At 41.5% G+C, this 19,212-nt stretch overlaps 1 protein-coding gene across 2 annotated transcripts; it reads right to left on the bottom strand.

Moving 5' to 3' along the window:
• Window positions 1-273: 273 nt before the first annotated feature.
• LOC123156514 (uncharacterized) lies at window positions 274-16,654 on the bottom strand. 2 transcript variants are annotated; one of them, XM_044574630.1, is made up of 20 exons: window positions 16,264-16,654; window positions 15,386-15,635; window positions 15,061-15,170; window positions 14,840-14,974; window positions 13,412-13,643; window positions 10,692-11,062; window positions 10,006-10,079; window positions 9,584-9,737; window positions 9,098-9,281; window positions 8,158-8,386; window positions 7,252-7,686; window positions 6,466-6,523; window positions 6,237-6,324; window positions 5,531-5,668; window positions 4,784-4,867; window positions 4,534-4,677; window positions 1,953-2,031; window positions 1,581-1,663; window positions 1,433-1,487; window positions 274-891 (listed from the first exon to the last, which is right to left on the bottom strand). In XM_044574630.1, exons 1-20 carry the CDS (start codon window positions 16,568-16,570, stop codon window positions 832-834), a joined length of 3,270 nt encoding a protein of 1,089 aa, XP_044430565.1. In that variant the 5' UTR covers window positions 16,571-16,654; the 3' UTR covers window positions 274-831. The 2 variants fall into 2 exon arrangements, with proteins under 2 accessions (XP_044430565.1, XP_044430566.1); XM_044574631.1 differs by having other exon boundaries at window positions 5,597-5,668; window positions 16,264-16,652.
• Between the last annotated feature and the right edge of the window lie 2,558 nt (window positions 16,655-19,212).

Here is a 19,212-nt window from a genome sequence, read left to right as displayed (position 1 = left end):
CTCCCAAATATTACATGAAACCGTGTGCAAGGTTTGGAGGTGGGGCTAAGTGTAGAACACTGAAAGCAAAGGGAGTTTAGTTATTCACCGTTTAATATAATGGCAAATAAAAACAGAGCTTAGTTTAGTAAAATATATCAAAACTAATCCTTAATAAAATGCCATATGATGCTTATGAGATGCACATGATGTACAATCAATATCTAACGTAAGTGCTGGTCATGGGCTGTTACAAGAAGCTCAAGCTTTGGTCAGCATATGCGATGATGTTGCTACTAAAGCTCCTCTGCTTTTCTTTTTTCTTCGAACTATGCAAGAGATCTACATGTAAATTCATCAAGAAGTTGATACAATGCCAAATAAATACACGACCCCATACAAGCAGCACGAGAAAAACTAAAACGATATATTTTTATTTTCTGTTATATGTTCCAGTGCTTCCACTTTGTGATCCAAACAACTAGTGAGCTCAGTATACTATACGTTCCACAACAAGTAGTACTCCTGATGCAACCGTTAATGGATCACGCTGTGGCATGGTTGAAGCTCGCCAGTCATGTCTTAAAAGCACATATCTGCGGAACAGCTGAAAGTCCTGAAATGCACCTTCTTCCTTCCATTCATTTTGGATCTAACTATACAAGTGTTTCTCCACCTTCCAACAATCTTTCTCTGCCTACGTTGCATTGCACTGTGTGATATTTACAGCATCTGATGGGCAGGATTCATGATTCCGTTGAACAACCTTGCCAAACGAAGCTAGTTAAACCTGAAAGACCTATTGAAGGTTGTCTGATTACATCTCTTCGTGGTCTATTCATGGACTATCGATTATGGTGGCTCTTGGAAGTACGGATGGTTCAATGCTTCATCAACGCTTAGACGGTCCTCCTGGGAGACAGGTAATTTATTGCATGTTAAATCAATGGAAACGAAGAAAATGTTAAAGTCACACTAAGAACTGCATTATTGTTTAAATCGGTCAAATTCAATAACAAGACATGGATGGCCACATTATGGTTTAAGGACGCACAGGACCGAAAATGGGACAGCCATAGCCTAACCAGTGCCTTATTATACACAACTGCACATTATGTCCACTAATTGCTGTGATAAATCTTCATCTTTTTGTTCAATTGAGACCTGGGTGTGGGACCACAGTTAAAACAACTCCTATCAGGATAAGAGGTATTAGAACTTAGACAACATTAGGCACAGAATCTTTGTTACAGATAACAGAATACTGCCCCAAGTGAGGTTTATTACCTACATGCATAGTAATTGAATTTTCCTGACGGAGATATTGCATAACTGCTACGATTTTTCACATCATGTAGCAACTATTCCACATCACGCATTCGTAATAGCCAGATTCTATTGAAACAAAGGGTACAAAATGCCTCTTTTGCAGAACTGGGTTCAAGACACTTACATGATGCCACACTAGTAGCTGGCGCGCTAGTCGCAATGCCCACAAATTAGGAAAGCTGGAATACGTTAGCAATGTGGTACAATTAGATATGAGGAACTGAATAATCGGGGTCTGCAGAAAATGGTGATAAGAAGAATAAAATACCAACCCCATTTTAAGAGGGTCTAGGATTTTCACTTGACGGGCAAATGATTCTTCAGAGCATTTCCAAGAAGCTAACCCGCCGTGGCCCTTAAGTAATGAAAAGGAAAGAAGGAATCAGGTGATGTGGAAGCTTAAAGCATAGTAATAAACTAATAATGACAGAATAGGTCGATGCAGGGAATAATAAAGGATGTATATGCAGATCTGTGCATTTCCTGGAAAAAAAATCTCTGCCAAAAATATAGCTTTCTGAATTTTGCCGTCCTCAACAACTATGTGAACACAGGCATTTATGTGACATTTTTGGAAGAGAATGGCATATAATGCACACGATCATTACAAGTTAATCAATAGATAATGTAGTTGTTGTACTAACCCGTTCGGAATTAATGCTGCCTTGCTGCTGCGTAGAAATCCCCGGTACTAAAATGCACAGTTCCATGTAAGACCTCAACCTAACATCATAACAAGATAGAAGAAACGCTACGTCTCAATACTCCACAGCATTTACCAGGAAAAATAATACTGCACAGATAATTTGGAATCACCATAATTCAAATAATCAAGCAAGTTGACACTAATGGTTCAGCAGTGCCCCAAAACAGACAAATTGTATTATGGCACTGTGACATGTGTTGGGCAAATAAGCCGCCGCGGCACGTCGGACGCGTCCAGCGCGTGTATGGGCGCGCGCGGGGCGTGTCGGGCGCGTCGGGTCCGCCTCAAACGTGTGCGTGTGGTGCACGGGGTGATCGTGCAGGAGTACACCGTAGGCATGTGTGTGTGTGCGCGTTCTGTTAGCGAGTCTAGGGGGTGCGTGGAGCTGGTCCTAGGCGGGCTCGCCGCGACCCAGACGTGTGCGTGCATGTCACGGGCGCGGGCAGAGATGGCCGGACCGGGCGCTCGACGTGGACTGGGGCGTGGGTGCATGCCCGGACGTGGCCCAGGGTATAAGACCCCCTTGTGTACCTTGTAACAGATGTGGTCGAGTTCGTGCTCGAGGGAATAATCGTGGTTGCGGCGGCGGCGTTCGTGCGCCGGGATAACTCTCGTGTCCTCGTGTCTCCTCCATCTTCTTCCTCCTCGGTTTGTGCCAGAGGGTGGGAGCGAGGTGCATAGAGAGAGGTGTAGAGCTAGGGCAGGCTAGGGTTTCGGGCGGCAACAACAATTGGCATCAGAGCCTCGTTGTGGGAGGAGCTTGATGGCGATGTCGCTTGTGCCGTACGCCGGTGGAGCGGGCAGCTCGCTGCCGCAGCCGGTGCCGATGCTCACTGGTGATAATTACACCACGTGGGCGATCAAGGTCGAGGCAAACCTCGACGCCGCTGGGCTGTGGGGGCGGTGGTGCTGCCGGAGGACGCGGCGGCGGCGATGATCGCCAAGGACAAGCCGGTGCGGGCGTATCTGCTCGGGGCGCTGGCGGAGGATCTTCTGCTGCAGGTGGCGTCCAAGAAGACGGCGGCTAAGGTTTGGGCCAGCCTGAAGGCGCGGTTCGTCGGCGCGGATCGAGTCCGGGCGGCGCGGCTGGGCACTCTCCGCGAGGAGTTCGAGCTGCTGCGCATGGCGGAGGGTGACACGCTGGATGGGTTCGCCGACAAGCTTGGTGGCATGGCAGCGCGCTTTGCGGGGCTCGAATCGACGCTGGAGGACGCTGCGCTGGTGAATAAGATGCTCGACTCCGTGCCTGACCGCCTGTACGTGGCGGTGGCCGGGATCGAGCAGTTCTGCGACGTATCGACGATGGCGTTCGAGGAAGCGCTGGGTCGTCTGAAGGCGTTCGACGAGCGGCTGCGATGGCGTGGACAGGCGGGCGGCGAGCGGGCGGACGGCTAGCTCATGTTCACGGCGGCACAATGGCGGGCACGAGAGCGGCAGCATGGCGGAGCTCGGGACGACGACGACAGGCGGAGCGTGGCGTCGAGCAACGGCGGCAACAGGTGCGGCCGCTGCTACAAGTGCGGCGAGCGTGGCCATTTCAAGCGGGAGTGCCCCCGGCTGCGGAAGGCGCAGGCGTCGGAGCACGCGATGATGGTAGACGCCGGTGTCGAGGACGGCGGCCTGCTCTGAGCCGCGGCTTAGGGGGTGAAGTGTCGGGCAAATAAGTCGCGGCGGCACGTCGGACGGATCCAACGGCTTAGGGGGTGAAGTGTCGGGCGCGTCAGGTCCGCGGCAAACATGTGCGTGTGGTGCATGTGATGATCGTGCAGGAGTACACCGTAGGCGTGTGTGTGTGTGCGCGTTCTGTTAGCGAGTTTAGGGGGTGCGTGGAGCTGGTCCTAGGCGGGCTCGCCGCGACCCGGACGTGTGCGTGTATGTCGCGGGCGCGGGCAGAGCGGGCCGGACCGGGCGCTCGACGTGGACTGGGGCGTGGGTGCGTGCCCGGACGTGGCCCAGGGTATAAGACCCCCTTGTGTACCTTGTAACAGATGTGGTCGAGTTCGTGCTCGAGGGAATAGCCGTGGTTGCGGCAGCGGCGTTCGTGCGCTGGGATAACTTTCGTGTCCTCTGTCTCCTTCCTCCTTCCTCCTTCTCGGTTTGTGCTAGAGGGTGGGAGCGAGGTGCATAGAGAGAGAGAGGTAGAGCTAGGGCAGGCTAGGGTTTAGGGCGGCAACAACATGCTGATAATATAAAAAGACATTTAGCTAAGATGCTATATATTGTTAGAAAACCATTTTTTTTGTAGTTTTTCTGTGTCGAAGGTCGAATTTCCAGAAAAAATCTGAATTCTGCTATTAATCACTCACTTTAGCTTAGAGCATCAATTTCTTATGTTGGCTTACAGCATTGGTTTGTTCCATGAGCCTAAATGATGTTTGTATTATTTCATTCACAATGAACACATTTGATTTCTTAGGATTGGTATGAGAATCAAGTTGCAAACTATACCAGCTTCGTTAATCTAGGAACAGAAAATGTACTTCATAACTCACACATCAAAAACCAAAACAGTGTCTCACTTGTATGCAAGCTCCTTTGTTTCCTCACTCCACCCTTCAAGGCGTTGATCCATTAAAATACGTGCACGGTCACTTATCTGGAAAACATGTGGAGAACCAACTATCAACTCCAGCATGACAACTCCAACACTCCAGATATCATATCTGTAAACAACAAAATGAGAATATCGATGACTTTCAGTGCGGTTGTGCTGACAATGGTGGCACAGGGAAGCATTTGCAGAAGCAAAACAAATGGACAGAGACATACTTTAGTCTTGCACTTTTTGATCCCTGAAACCAGCTTGAATTAAGGAGTGCCTCTGGAGGAGTGTATTCAAAAGTCTGCTCAGACCTAGAATTGAGTTCAAAACTAGGATTAGAATGGAATGAAATAAAAGAAAGCAGGATCATGCAGTCTTCTTCAAGAACAAGCATGTTGGACAGTGTAGAGTATAGCCTTCTGCAACTGCTAAAAGAATACTGGACAGTAAATTGACGGCCAGATAATGTCCAAAGTACTTAACATGGAAAAACACCTTTTTCGAGAAACAAAATGTTGCAGTTCGGCACTGAACATGTCCATTAAGAGGAAAATCATGCAAGTTGGCACAAGAACCTACTCTAAAAATTAACCATTGGCATAAACATGATGAGAAAATAAAGAAATTACTTGAAAAAAAATCTAAAATTAAAAACTACTAGTTAACAAATTCATAAATCCTGCACGTCATACAGTTCACGTGCTTCAACTTTGTAACCAGCGTGTAGAACTGTTCGAAAAATATATCATGGATTAGTTCATTGAACTCTTAAAGATACATTCAGTTCCAAAAGAACTTATAGAAACAAAAGGTCATATTTTCACATATTGGATTGTAAGATCTATGTCCAAAATGAATCTAACATTTACAGCAAGGTCTTGAAGCACTAAAGTGTACATGCAACCTAATTAAGAAGTGATGACGATTTTCAAACTGCAACATCCAAAAAATAAAAATAAATAAGTGTTCAGTACCTAAACCCAACAACCTCATAAATGTATGCTCTGATAAATGATAATAGGGAGAAAATTATCACACACCGAGTAGGCCCTGAGCCATAAAGATGCTTCAAAGTGAAATCATCAATGGCACTGCCGAAATCAATAAGACGCCTGCATATAAGAAGTCAGTAAGTAGTGCCAGAAGTATGCAACACCCTGCTAACATTTTTATATGTGCAAACATGACAGTTGACCATATCACAGTTTGAGTATTAATATCTCAAGTTAGAACTGAAGTTCACCTAGCAAGAGCACACCACTTCAAGCCATGTGGTGGTATATGTCATATAATTTAACTTTCTCTACACTGGTCCCTTTAGCGACTTGTTGGCAAATGAGAAACAGAAATGAAGAACATTATTGTTTGTTCGGGAAAACTTGGCCAATGTATTCTTTAGGGCTGGTAGAGCTAGACTACTGTACATGTGAGGTGAATTTCTTATAAACATTGTACTACTGTTATCCACTTTGACTACTTGGTAATATTTCTATAAAAAGTAGGGTGCTTGAAAAACTCATGTGGAACCTGCATACACGCCTATAACACTCATTTCAGCTATCCGAATGTCGTTAGAATTTTGTCATCCAACTATCAAGAAAAGTGAAATCTCCAAGTAGAAGATAAATAAACTCAACCTAACTGTAAGAGGTACATCTCATAGAACATCTTAGTTCTTACATGTTCAGCTTGTTTTCCGTTGCTTCAGATGGAATCTCTCTTAAACATTTTCCCGTCTTCAAATCCTCAAAGCAGATGATCATGTTCTCTACCAAGGCATAACACAAAGCATGTTAACACAACTAGTTGATAGAATATGTCTGGAAAAAATGATGGGAAGATGGGGGACTATGTTCGGCTCAATTAGTGTGGTAAGGAACTAAAGAGTAGAAGTCAATGGAATTTTTACCAGGTTTAATATCCCTGTGAGTGATGTTACGATCATGACATGCCTTCAGACCCATCAGCTGAAACAAGAAGCAAGAATAGAAATGTATATTAATCTACTAAGTATGAAATCATAAAAAACAAGCCAGCACCCTAAAAATTATGTCTTCCTTTTTTAATTAAAGAGAGGTAAAAAAAAATACAACGACCTATGTGAGAATGCTGGTTAACTTATTTAAAACTAGAGAATACCCCGCGCATTGCTACAGGAATTGATTGCAATATATTTTAGTAATATGATTGTATGAAACATGCATAGTTGAAATAATAATATATGAACTAAAACTAAAAATGAATATTATATATTGTACTCCCTCTGTCCCATAATATAAGATGTTATTACAACCAATGTATGAGTACATTGGTTGTAATAACATCTTATATTATGGGACGGAAGGAGTATTTGATTATTGTGTAGTCAAAAAATACTTTCAATTTAAGTGGCATAACATAATGGAAAACTTTTTACCATGCATGTTGAGTGCGCCTTTAATGGGGTGGCATGTGTGATGAGGGGGATATGTGCATGGGATCAACTAATAATGGAATTTTTTTCCTCATGCATGTTGTGGTGGGCCTTTGATGAGGTGGCATATGTGCATGTTAAGATAATAGAGATAATGAGGATGAACTATTTAGGTATATAGGATTTCACAATGACTAAAACCACAATAAACTATGTGAGAAGCACCTAAAGGGGCAGCCGTGACATTCGTTTACAGGACTATAAAGATTAGAATAAGCATACCAGTTGCCATAAGAGGTTTTGCATTTGCGTTTGCCCAGCTTTAGTAGTCCTTAACCAATACCACCACTTTGATGGTTGCAGAACTTGAATATATCTGACCCTCTCAGTATCATCACCAGTAACTAACTTTGTTTCTTCAGCAGCATATAACAATTTTGACAATGAGCGGCCTTCATTGCGGTACACAAGCCATATTTCCCTTGATTCTGATTCAAAAGATTCTATAAACCTAGCCACATGCTTCAGTGATTCTTCAACAGCTGAGATGTTCTGTTCTGGAAAGGTATACTCAATGAATTGCATGTCCATCGGAAACGTTGCAGATGATGATTCCATCCTTGACAAAACTTCAAGGGTTTTTGAAGCATTTGAAAATAATTCTCCAAAATACTTCTCCCGCAATCCACTCAAGTAAGCAGCATTTCCTCTTTCCACCTGCAGTTTCCAAGCACCAGAGTCAAGACAGAGATAGGACAATAAAGCTTTTCAAGAATCTTACTTATTGTAGGGTAAGGAGAATGTTGCTCTTAAATGTATCACATGCAATGGCGGAAAAGTGGTCGGACCCTTCCCCAGACCTTGCGCAAGCGGGAGCTACGTGCACCGCGCTGCCCTTTTTTATGCATTGGCGGAAAATTTCGAAATGCCAAAGATGCCCGATATGGTCATTATGCCCAATATGATCATTTGAACCACAGCAAGAATGTCAAAACCCAGCATTCGGTGAAAACTAATATATGCATGAACATCAAACATTCAGCAGATTAGTGGCTCCTAGCACTTACCAGCTACCGCAGCGTGAATCAAAATACATCAAGTAGGATCAATCACTGTACCTCTAAAACTAGATAATGGGAGCACATGACAGAATGGCAGATAGTTCATTGGAAAGAATAGTGGGCTTACCATTATGCGCTTCAATATGAATAAATCACCATCTATCATGTCTGAGCCATGATTTTCATCAGATGACGATGCTGTGTTTGAACTTGTGCAATTATATGAGTCTGGTGTAAGTATAGTGCTAAAGTGGGAAGGATCTTTATGTACATCTACATCATCAGAGCAGTTCCAACGAAATGCCAACCAGACTTCACCATATGAACCGCGATCAAATCTTCTCTTCAGCTTGTACCTAATTATCATTACAAAAAGGAAAAGCTCATGCTTATGTATACATGACTTGAACTATTACCATGAAAATGATTATATGCAACTTGATGCGAGGAAAATGGTTTCAAAGGAAAAAAAAACTATCTCCAGCAGCTCTTCTCGAACTATGCCCTTACACCTGACCTGACACCTCACCTGACCAATAAATTGTGCCACAAACAACTCTTCCATCATTTCACTAATGGTACATTCATGAATGAAATACAGCGATAATCAGAATATAAACTATTACCTCCATCCCAAATTAGTTGTCTTAGATTTGTCTAGATATGGATGTATCTAACACTAAAACGTGTCTAGATACGTCTGTATCTAGACAAATCTAAGACAACTAATTCGGGGTGGAGGGAGTATAAAGTAATATCTTTCTGCTCAATTACCACTTACGTGTGGTTCTTCATTTGGAAAAGTAATAGATGTATTGCACTCGTTATCACCTAAAACTTGAAAGCAAAAGTACAACAAGATAATATATGTATAAGTGATTTCGGGGGGAAGTTTGACTGGCATAAACTCTACCAGTAAGAAATATAATAATATCACTTTTCACATGAAGGATGACGATTAAAAAGCAATTAAACCAAATAATCTAAACTTCAGCAAACATCTACAGGTTGTTATTCAAATATGCTGAAAGGGTACTCAGGAAGATGCTCAACAATAGAAATGGTACCTGATGTCAGCTATCTTATAGCCAAATGCATGTGAACTGCTTGATCTGTTTCCATTATGTGAGACAGAATTAAGCAAGCCAAAATAATTTGCAAACCCTTCAGGACTAGTACACCGTCCCATTTCATCATCTTGATGGACAAGGTGCCAGCAAAAGTTTCTGTCCTTGTATTTTTCAAGATTTCCTGTACCCCAATGTAGAAAAAATTTACAACTGAGGGCATGAGCAAGCAAGCATCACATTACAAATCCACGTCTATCTCAGGTACCCAAAGTCTAAGATCAAAAATCAAATGTATAGAAACGAATTTTAAAAAAAAACTCAAACATGCCCAAATCAATATGTACAACTATCAAGTCTTAAAGAAGGATTACTAAGCCATTGAAATAAGACTACACCCTCCAACAAGCTAAAACCCTAGAAAGAAAAGGAAAAAAAATGACCTTGTTACCAAAAAAAGATGCATCCCTGAAAAAGGTAACTCACCATCAGAAGATAACACATTTTCAGTTGCCATGTGATTGAAGTCATGGACTCCTTCATGCTGATAGTCCTTGGGTACCCTAAATATAAAGTCCATGTCTTCATCAAGACTCTCAGATAAGTAGAAACAACCGAGTCTCTTAAGCTTTGCATCAACCTAATTCAGAGCAGGCAGAAATACAATTAATGGCATAAAAGATTCCACAATAAACTCCAACAGACATTGAACATGTAGCTTAATAAAGGAAAGTATGAATGAAGATAGGGCTTTCTTGTCAAAGAATTCCAAGTTCATGCAGAACACTAACATGCTAAGTGAAACATAGTTTCCATTCACACCGCACATGGAATGTAAATTCTCTTTGTTTTAATTGGTAATATCTAACTTTCAGGGCAAACAGTGACATAATATATTTCCCACTTACCAAGAATCTCTGGAACTTTGCCAATGAGCGCTTGAAATACTCCATTTCAATAACAGCTGAACTAACTCCATCGTCTGCAAATACATTGAAATACATGTCAACAAAAGTAAATACGGACAGAGAAAGACTTCATAGGAGACATTGAACTACCTTTGAGTGCAGAAAGTGAAACAACGAAATTTGATGGGTAGGCTAATGGTCAATGCAAGTTAACTAAATTAGAACTTTAGATTCACAGAATCAATCCAGTTATGTGTACTTATATATCAAACAATCACTTCAATAACAAACAATCACTTGGATAAAACAGAATGTAGCAACAGGGCAGCAAAAGAAGAGGATAACATCATAGAACAAGGAGTCATGTTTCCCCTTAAAAAACGTGGCCCTCCTATGAATATTTCAGCACACCTATTTAGGGTGCCCAACATAATAATAACAGGGAACTGACTAACATGCAAACATCAATCAGCTTAAGATTGAAAGGAAACTTGAACCAAACTGATAAGAAAATGCACGAATTAGCAAATTATTACTTTATTAGTCATCTGCAATCGGTGGGTGAAATTACAGTTCTGTTATGATTAAAGTCAAACAAAATACAAATGCTTTCAAATAAAATTGCAACATACAAATTACAGAGTAGTTGCAATTAACAAATATAAGTAATCAGAGACTAAGCCTACCTGACTTGTGTTGGTATGGAATGGTCTGTAAAGGCAAAACAGATGTCACTGAATTTTCTTCAAGATGGTGCCAATCTTCTATTCTAGCTCCAGAGCTACTAGGAGATCCCAATGGAACAACCACAGCTGCTACATTGTCTGTTGTGCCTTTCTGTAAAGCAAGATGAACTATAAAATCCGCCAAATTCTGTTGCACGACAGCAAGGGGTTCAAAATCCTGGTTAACACCATATTTCGCATACAGCATCATGTCGCAAACATCTTGCATACTCATTTTCTCAAAGACACCATCAGAGGAGGCAATAAGAAAGCTATCGTTTGCTGACAGAAGCTGCCACCCTGTCAGTTCAGGTGTGGATATTACACCATACCTACAAGAACAATGAGCCAGAACAATTCAGCATGTCCATGCAACTAACATATCAAGGAACAGAGAGAGAGTTTTGAACATCAAAACGTCACATTCAACAAGCCAGACATAAATTCTTAGTCATCTGAATCTGAAACTTCCGCATGGGCTATCTACAAACAGCGATATACTCCCTCTGTAACTTCATATAAGACGTTTTTTGACACTGTCATAGTGTCAAAATAAGTCCTATATTAAGTTACAGAGGTAGTATCAAATAATTCTATGCCATGATATTCTGGCTGTCTCAATATTCTAATCGTTAATCTGCAAATGCTCCTCTCACTGGCTTGATATTTTCATCGATTTCATTGCAGATTGCCTTGGGATCTAGTAGAACATCTCTTCTGTTGTAAAAAAGTTTAATCACCCTTCTGTCTCAGGTTGGTCTCTCCCTACCCATCCTATGGCGACAGATGGGCCATCCCTGCATCTCACTTGTAACATGAAGCCCCAGTGCCTTGCTCCACAAGATCTCAACTTCAAGTTGGTGTTCCTCGTTTGCTCTCCACTCCCCTTCCCAGTCCCTAACCTAAATCGGATGACTATCTCACCACCAGGCCCTAATCACCATCATGTCTCCTCCCAACCCTGAGGCCTTACCCTCACCCTCTGCCTCAACTGACCCTGCACATACTGCAACTCTGGAATCACCATGCACTAGTTGCCGACCTCCACGTGGCATCGGTGCACCACCAGCGCAGCGAAGCCGGGATGTGGGTGTCACATCATTGCATGTAAGGGGCATAGGACAGAGATATCCTCATGGCACCAGTAGCCTGGAGCCAGTGGCGGGGCACTTGGAGGGAGGGGAACTGAGGAAGCGTCCAGGGACGACGCCAACCAAGAGTTGTAGTGGGGCACCTTCATTTATGCCATGGGTTCAACTCTAGTTCTCTATGGAGGAATAGTGGTTTACCATAGGATTCCCCGAATTTATTTGGGGTCAGCTGACCTCAATGCTATACTGCTAGCTCCATCGCTGGAAGCAACTGTGCAAGTAAGTCCAGAGCATAATGGGTACCAGGCCAAAAATGGAGCTGAACAGCTGGGGACCAAGATAAAACTATGACGATGGTGTGAATTTTTGTTACCATTGTGATTGATACAAGGTATCAACAACTAAGTAGTAAGTAGTAAGTACAGTTCTTTGATAAGTTTTCTATTTGTAAGTACAAGAATGTGTGTCTAGAGTTATTGAGAGCCCAGTATACTGGACAGTCCTTGGTTAGGGTCAATGCTTAGTGGGTGTTTAGTTAGTTGGTTCCTTAATTCTGGAGTCTGGACAATGAAGCGATGAACAGAATGGTGGCCATTCGGCTTTCTGAGAACTCTTCTCAGTTCTCACTATGCCGTCCAGGCGTCCACATTCAACCCAGTGAGGGGAGTGTCATGTTGAGGCTGTGCATGTTGAGTTTGGGCGAGCTCAGCATGCACACTTCATGCTGTCTGTATATGTTGAGCATTCTTTTATTTGGCTTTGTTATGATTTCTTCAAATCAAATAACGTTGCCCATGTGTGCTAGTAAGTAATGGGGTTAAGCATCTGTCATAGTGAGGTTGGACAGAAACGACTTGAAGAAAGAATAACACTTGTGCCTGCTGGGGGTAGAGACAAACTAGAGCAAGGACTCTGGGAGATATAAGACTAGTTCATTCTTTCTTAATGAACAGGGATGGGGTGCCATGCATAATACCGAGCTGGACTGTAACAACTTATGTTAATATTTCCAGTTAACAGAGATACATCCCAAACCAATAAGATCCTAAATCTTTTCTGTAAGTAACACTATAACTCACAGAATGACAGGTTTAATGTACAAACTACAGGTTCCGTGATTAATTACATCAATTTTCATCGTGCACCGACTTCCGGTGCGGTCTGACCATCTGGGTGCACAAGCCATCCTCAGAGAATCGTGCAGCGGTTCTATGAGTAAATTCCAATTGATCAGCTCTTATCTCGTTACCTGGAACTGGTGCACTATTTTGAGAGGCTGTCTTGTGGCCCAAGTTAGTAGACCAAATGGAATGTTCGGTGCACCCTACAACATGCAGTTATGTGATAAATCATAAAACTGAACCATCTATAGTTCTTGATATTGATCCCCAAATCCGTAGTTTTCTGAGAGTTTGCACTTTGCACACGATACTTGCAGTTTGGTGAAAATTACTCTTTAATAAAATGCAGTAGGGCTATATGTAACTTTTCTATTTTTCAAGATACAAACTCCAATACATTAAAAAACCTTGGGAAACTGGTAGGTTATACATAATTGGAGAAAAAGAACTCAATAGATTGCATACTAACCGTTTAAAAGGCACGTCGCCAATAGCTCGAGATAGTGCGAGCTCACCATTAACACGGTATACACCAGCCCACTCAAGAACATAACCACCAGCAGCTTCTACACGCCTTCTCTCATCCTCTCTATCCGGATGATGGTCCCTGGTTAACTCCTTTACATTGTAAAGTGGTCCACCATAGTTTGCCAAAGCAAAGTCCTCATGATTGCTAGAGTTTCTCTTTCTTCTCCGTTTCCCTGATAATGGAAGCTTTCTGATTATTGTTTCTCCACAAGTCCACAGTGCAAGTCATCATACAAGCAGATCAGGATGTAGAGACCATTAAAGCAGAAGGTTTTATCTGTATGAAGCAGCAAAATGTGTAATTTTGGAGCATCTCCTGTTCAACTAGAAGTCTAGAAGTGAAGAATTTTTGTTACCACAGTTCTTTCATGATTTGATCCATAAATGAACCAATATTGGTCTTGGTTACTGCAACCTGCCTAAATTATTACTCAGTAGCCTAACAGAAAATTTTCTACCATGATATTATAAGTACAGATTTGTTTTTCCTTGAACATGCATCAAAATTCACGTCATTTTGTATTAGAAGGGGCACCATGATGGCGCGAAACTAACAACCAAAATGGAAAAGAAACTAGCAAAAGCAAGAACAAAACTGAAAAACTATACTACCCTACACTACCTAGAAAAGATTAAAAACGATTATTGAACACAGCCAGCTAGGCAATGTCTTAAGACTAATGCACATGCAGGTAGTCACATAAAAGGATGAAAGCTAGGCCCCCTAACAGCAAAGCATGCACTAATGTCTAATGAGGAGAAGCTTGTACTAAAACGAAGGCCATGCTAAGACAAGAGATAATGATGCATCACGACATGAACAATGCAACGTGGCAGTTTCAAAAGTTACAGTTAAAAGCTAAAATGTGCCGTTTTCAACATTTCTCACCATATGTACTTCGGCTATATTATGGTGATTTTGATTTTTGTTTTTTCGCCAAAGTCATGGTGCACCTATACTCTCCCAGATTGCCACTTGGTTTCTGCAGCATTATCTACAAGGATGTCAAATCCCATACCGAGGCAATGTGGATCACCAGACAGTGCTAATCGTGTCTCTATTATAAACATTGCTCAAAGAAACATGGATCCAAGGAGGATAGGAATTAGGATAACATTAGTAGTATGCCTTGATATTTTCAGCCCAGATAAATATAGCCTATAAATCTGTAATATGTATGAGACTGAAAGAGTATGGGATCTGGAGAGACAGGGTAACAGGGGGAGGGAGAAAATAAAATGCAAGAAAATGCTTGCCAGCAAGAGTAGGAGAGTAGTTGACAGGACAGAAGTATCAGTGGTTAAACATCCAGAATAAGCAACATCCATTTGGGTAAGCTATTTAAATAATAAAAGAAAGAAGACTAACTCTTTTGGCGGTATGGGGCATGACTTCGTGAGCACAAAAATGCTTTTGAATCTCCCACATTAGCCGTTATGATTTGGCCATCGGCTATCAAGACCACAGTAGCTGTTGAACCGGACTTGAATTTTTTTCGTAAAGCTTCCTGCATTACAGATGCCAAATAATTCTTTTCAATTCTTACGAACGTGCACAATGAAGTTTAATTTAGCTTACAAAAATGAGACCTTCCTTGGAGAATGTTAGGTCAATATCCTGAACTGCCCTCAATAATGATTCCTTCAGAATTTCCATGTGAAAAGATCGATCTAGAATAGTGGGTGATGTCCAACATGACCTGCACTTTTTTAGAACCATGAACAACTTTTATTGCCCTGAAAATAAGGTTTAGATTCTTCGAAAGTGGCATATGAACATTAATACTTTAATAGCATTCTGAGATCAAGGAAACATCAAAATCATCGTCAACATGCTGTAAACAGGATGTAACTCCATAGTGTAAACACAACCGGAACTATTTACATGGATTAAAGGGCATGATAAAAGACAAACCTCTGGCCATGATTGGGCTGATCCTCTTTGTACAGGTCAAGAACACTGTTAAGAATAGTAACTTCCTTATGTGTCAGCTTTCCGGTTGAGTTTCTGAATATGATGGAGTATATACCGTCAAGAAGAAAATAAACATGAAGCAACAAGTACTCCAGTAAGAGCTTAGAAGCCATCTCACTGGCCTCATCTCCATTATGACCATCAAATATGGCCATCACTCCGACATCCACCTCTTTAATTCTCATTTGCTCTGTACAATATAGCAAGTTAGCCAGAATCAGATTACAAATGAACCGGGTGCATCTTAAAGGATCGAGCATAAAATCACAATAACCAAAGCACTTTTGAAGAAAGTATTTCTACAAGATCGTTTGACTGACTATGTAATAGGCTAATAGCGACTTGTTATCCCTAGACATATGAGTCATGACGCACTAATCAACTTTACCAACTCGCAGTCTTGCAGTATGCAACCTTAATGGTAGGAAAAAGATGCTGTTCTAGGTCTAATAAACTCTGCAGGGTACCTTTCTACTATGATCCTTCCAACATGATATCCAGCTTCCCACTCCCATTTTTACGATTTCTTAGTGACTACACTCTCTGACATGAAAAGCCAACTAACATTCAGGAGTAAAAATCATAGTACCAGTAAACCAGAAGCAGAATACTGTTTTCGTTCCTCATTTCTAGCCCAGAGTCCATGAAGCATAATAATAAGTGCATTAATTAATAAACAAGGTCGCCAGTACAATCCTGGGAGTTGGTTAATTGCACATGATTTCTCAATACTCCCTCTTCCTTCCACCTCATAGCTGCAGTGCAACACCGCGTGTAAATTGCGGATTTGTTTTACTGACTCCGTGTTGTGCAGGTACCTATGAAGGGGATGCGGATGCCGAGAGCGCAGACGGCGCGGTCCTCCTGGGAGCGGCGGCGGCCACGGTGAGCCGCCACATGGCACCTCCTCGGCTGCGGGGAGGAGGGGCCCTTGTCCCCATCCCCCTCGCCGGCGGAGAGGATGGTCCAGCGGGGGCAGTGCGCGGACTGGTACACCGCGGGCGCGCCGCCCTCGCGGTACACAGCAAGGCACGTCGCCGACTCCCCCGCGCACCGGAGCGGCACTAGGAGCTCGATGAGGATGAGAAGGAGGATGGTACGGTGGCCGGATAGCGGTAAGGACATCGGCGAGTCGCCGGAGCAGAAGAGGGGAAGAGGGTTTTTTTTTTTTTTTTGAGACACAGAGGGCAAGAGGAATTATGGGCTTGCGTATCGCGAGCTCGTGACGGGCCCCGAGCAACACTTTCTTCAATCCGAGCTGGCGAGTAGAGCGACGAGGAAGGGGGAGCTGCTAGGGAGCTCCTATAGGCCGCTCGCTGCGGCAAAGTGCCGACGCTTCGCACAGGAGCGGCTAGCGTGGTCCGGCCCATTTACAGTGGCATGCGGCGGCAGGTTCCCGAGATGAAAAATCGCGAAAAATAAAATAGTGCGATTTCTGTTACTCGAACACATGACTTCAGAGTTCTTGGCCTGCCATGCAAACCACTGCGACCTAGTCATTCCCATGTTCAATTTGGCAGCGCGAAAGTTAAAGACGTATATGACCAAAACAACACTTGAACATTAATTCGCGAAAAATCCCAAAAACTACAGTCCATTTATTGGGTCGTACCGACGACCTCCTACAACTGAATTTTTCGAAATTATGAATATTTTCTTCAAAATAAAAAACATTTTCCGAATTTTCATACAATTTTTTGTAAAACAGGAACATTTTGATGATGTGAACAAATTTGAAAAGGGGGAACATTTCTTGAATTTGTGAAAAAATGTTTAAATTTTTAAAACTTCCAGAACATTCTTTGAATTTGTGAACAAGATTGAAAAACATGAACTACTATTGAATTTGTGAACAAATTTGGAAAGCTGGAACATTTTTATCAATTCCCAAACATTTTTTGAATCTTGAGAACAAATTTTGACACAGAGAACAATTTTGAAAAATATTGAACAAACTTGGAATCACGAACAATTTTTTAAAGCACGAACATTTTTTGAATCTTGAGAACATATTTTCAAACGTAGAACAATTTTTAAAAATCCCGAACAAATTTGAAACATGAACATTTTTTGAATACATGAATAAAATTTGGAAACAAGAACAACTTTTGAAAACATGAACATTTTTTAACTCCCGGTCATTATTTGAATAGTTCCAAAAAATGAACAAAAACATTCCGAACAATTTTTGGAAAATGAGAACCATTTTTGAAATGCCTGAACATTTTTTTTGAAAATGCGAACATTATTTGAATTTATGAACAACTTTTTAAAGCACGACAATTTTTACAAAATTGAAAATATTTTAAAAGTACGAACATTTTTTTCAGTTTCTGAACAAAATTTGGAAGCTGATTTGTTTTAAAAAAATGGACTTTAAATGTAAAGGAAACGAAAAAAGAATTAGAAAAGGAAAATAAAAGAAAGAAAAAAGAGAAAAAAGAAACAGAAAAATTGACAAAAGAAAAAAACGGTTCAAAGAACCTTCTAGAAATTTCCCCAAACCAGAAAAAACCGGCTGAGAAACTCTAGAAGGTTCCCAAAATCGGAAAGTGTAACGGGCCGGCCCAGGTGAGCGCTTCGATCGGCCAGCTCTGTGCGTTGCGTCGACATTTCGACGCAACGAGCGGCAAATAGGGAATTCCGAGCTGCTATACAGCGCCCGCTACGAGCGATACGATCTGGTTGCTCGCGCGCGTCTTTCATGGGCCGGCACAAGTAGCGCAGGTTTTTTTTAGCTAAAAATGTAAAATATACAAATGCCTTCAAAAAACAAAAAGGTAAAATACACTACTCCCTCCGATCCATATTATTTGTCGCTCAAACGGATGTCTATAAACATACTTCACTGCTAGATACATCCATCTGAGTGACAAATAATATGGATCGAAGGGACTAATATATTTTCAGAGAAACATGAACACTTTTTATGATATTTAGATGCAATAAATTGTCTTACTAATTTATACAAAATACAAATATAGCAATTTTAATAATAAACAACAAAAAATACATGTGTCTGTCACATATATAAATAATCATGTACTCCTAAAATACATTTTATGCATTTTCTAAAAAGTGTTTTTGCATTTGAAAAATATTCATTTAATTTTTTAAAAATAAAAAATGTTTAAAAAAAGATCATCATGTATAAAAAAATATTTCAACATATATTTAGAAAAATCAATATCTATTTAAGATATATTCAAAATGTTACTCATGTATTTAGAAAATATACAATGTGCATTTGAAAAGTGTTCTACGTTTAAAAAAACAATATATAGACAAAATGTTATATTTCTTCGAAAATCTAAATTTTAAAACAAACTAGAAATAATAAAAAAGGAAAACAATGATAAATAAAATTAAAAAAAATTGCATAGAAGCAATAAAACATAAGAGAGAGGCAAAAAAATCCAAATACAAAAAATGCATTACACCAAGAATAGGGAGAAAACATGCACCAGTAGCCAGGCATCCTTTCCTTGCGCCGTTCCTCTCATCCCTGGCGGCTCCAACCCTAGCCGCCGCCAGGGACGCCAATTTTCTAGTGTTGTCCTTCGGCGGCTCCCCTCCGCCGGCGACCTCGGTCATCGGTGGTGAGGGGGGTCGCCGGATCCACGCGTGTGGATCGTTTTTACTTCCTCATAGTCTAGGTTTTTAGATTGTTCATCGTCTTGGCTTCGGCGGCGACGATGATGATGTTAAATAAAGATTCTTCATATCCTTCCCTAATGAGGCCATTGGCCCTATGGTTGGAGATGGAT

This window comes from Triticum aestivum, chromosome 7B (genome assembly GCF_018294505.1).
Source record: "Triticum aestivum cultivar Chinese Spring chromosome 7B, IWGSC CS RefSeq v2.1, whole genome shotgun sequence".
Lineage (NCBI taxonomy): Eukaryota > Viridiplantae > Streptophyta > Magnoliopsida > Poales > Poaceae > Triticum > Triticum aestivum.
Note: the sequence above shows the minus strand (reverse complement) of the source record. Positions and strands in the feature narration are given on the sequence as shown.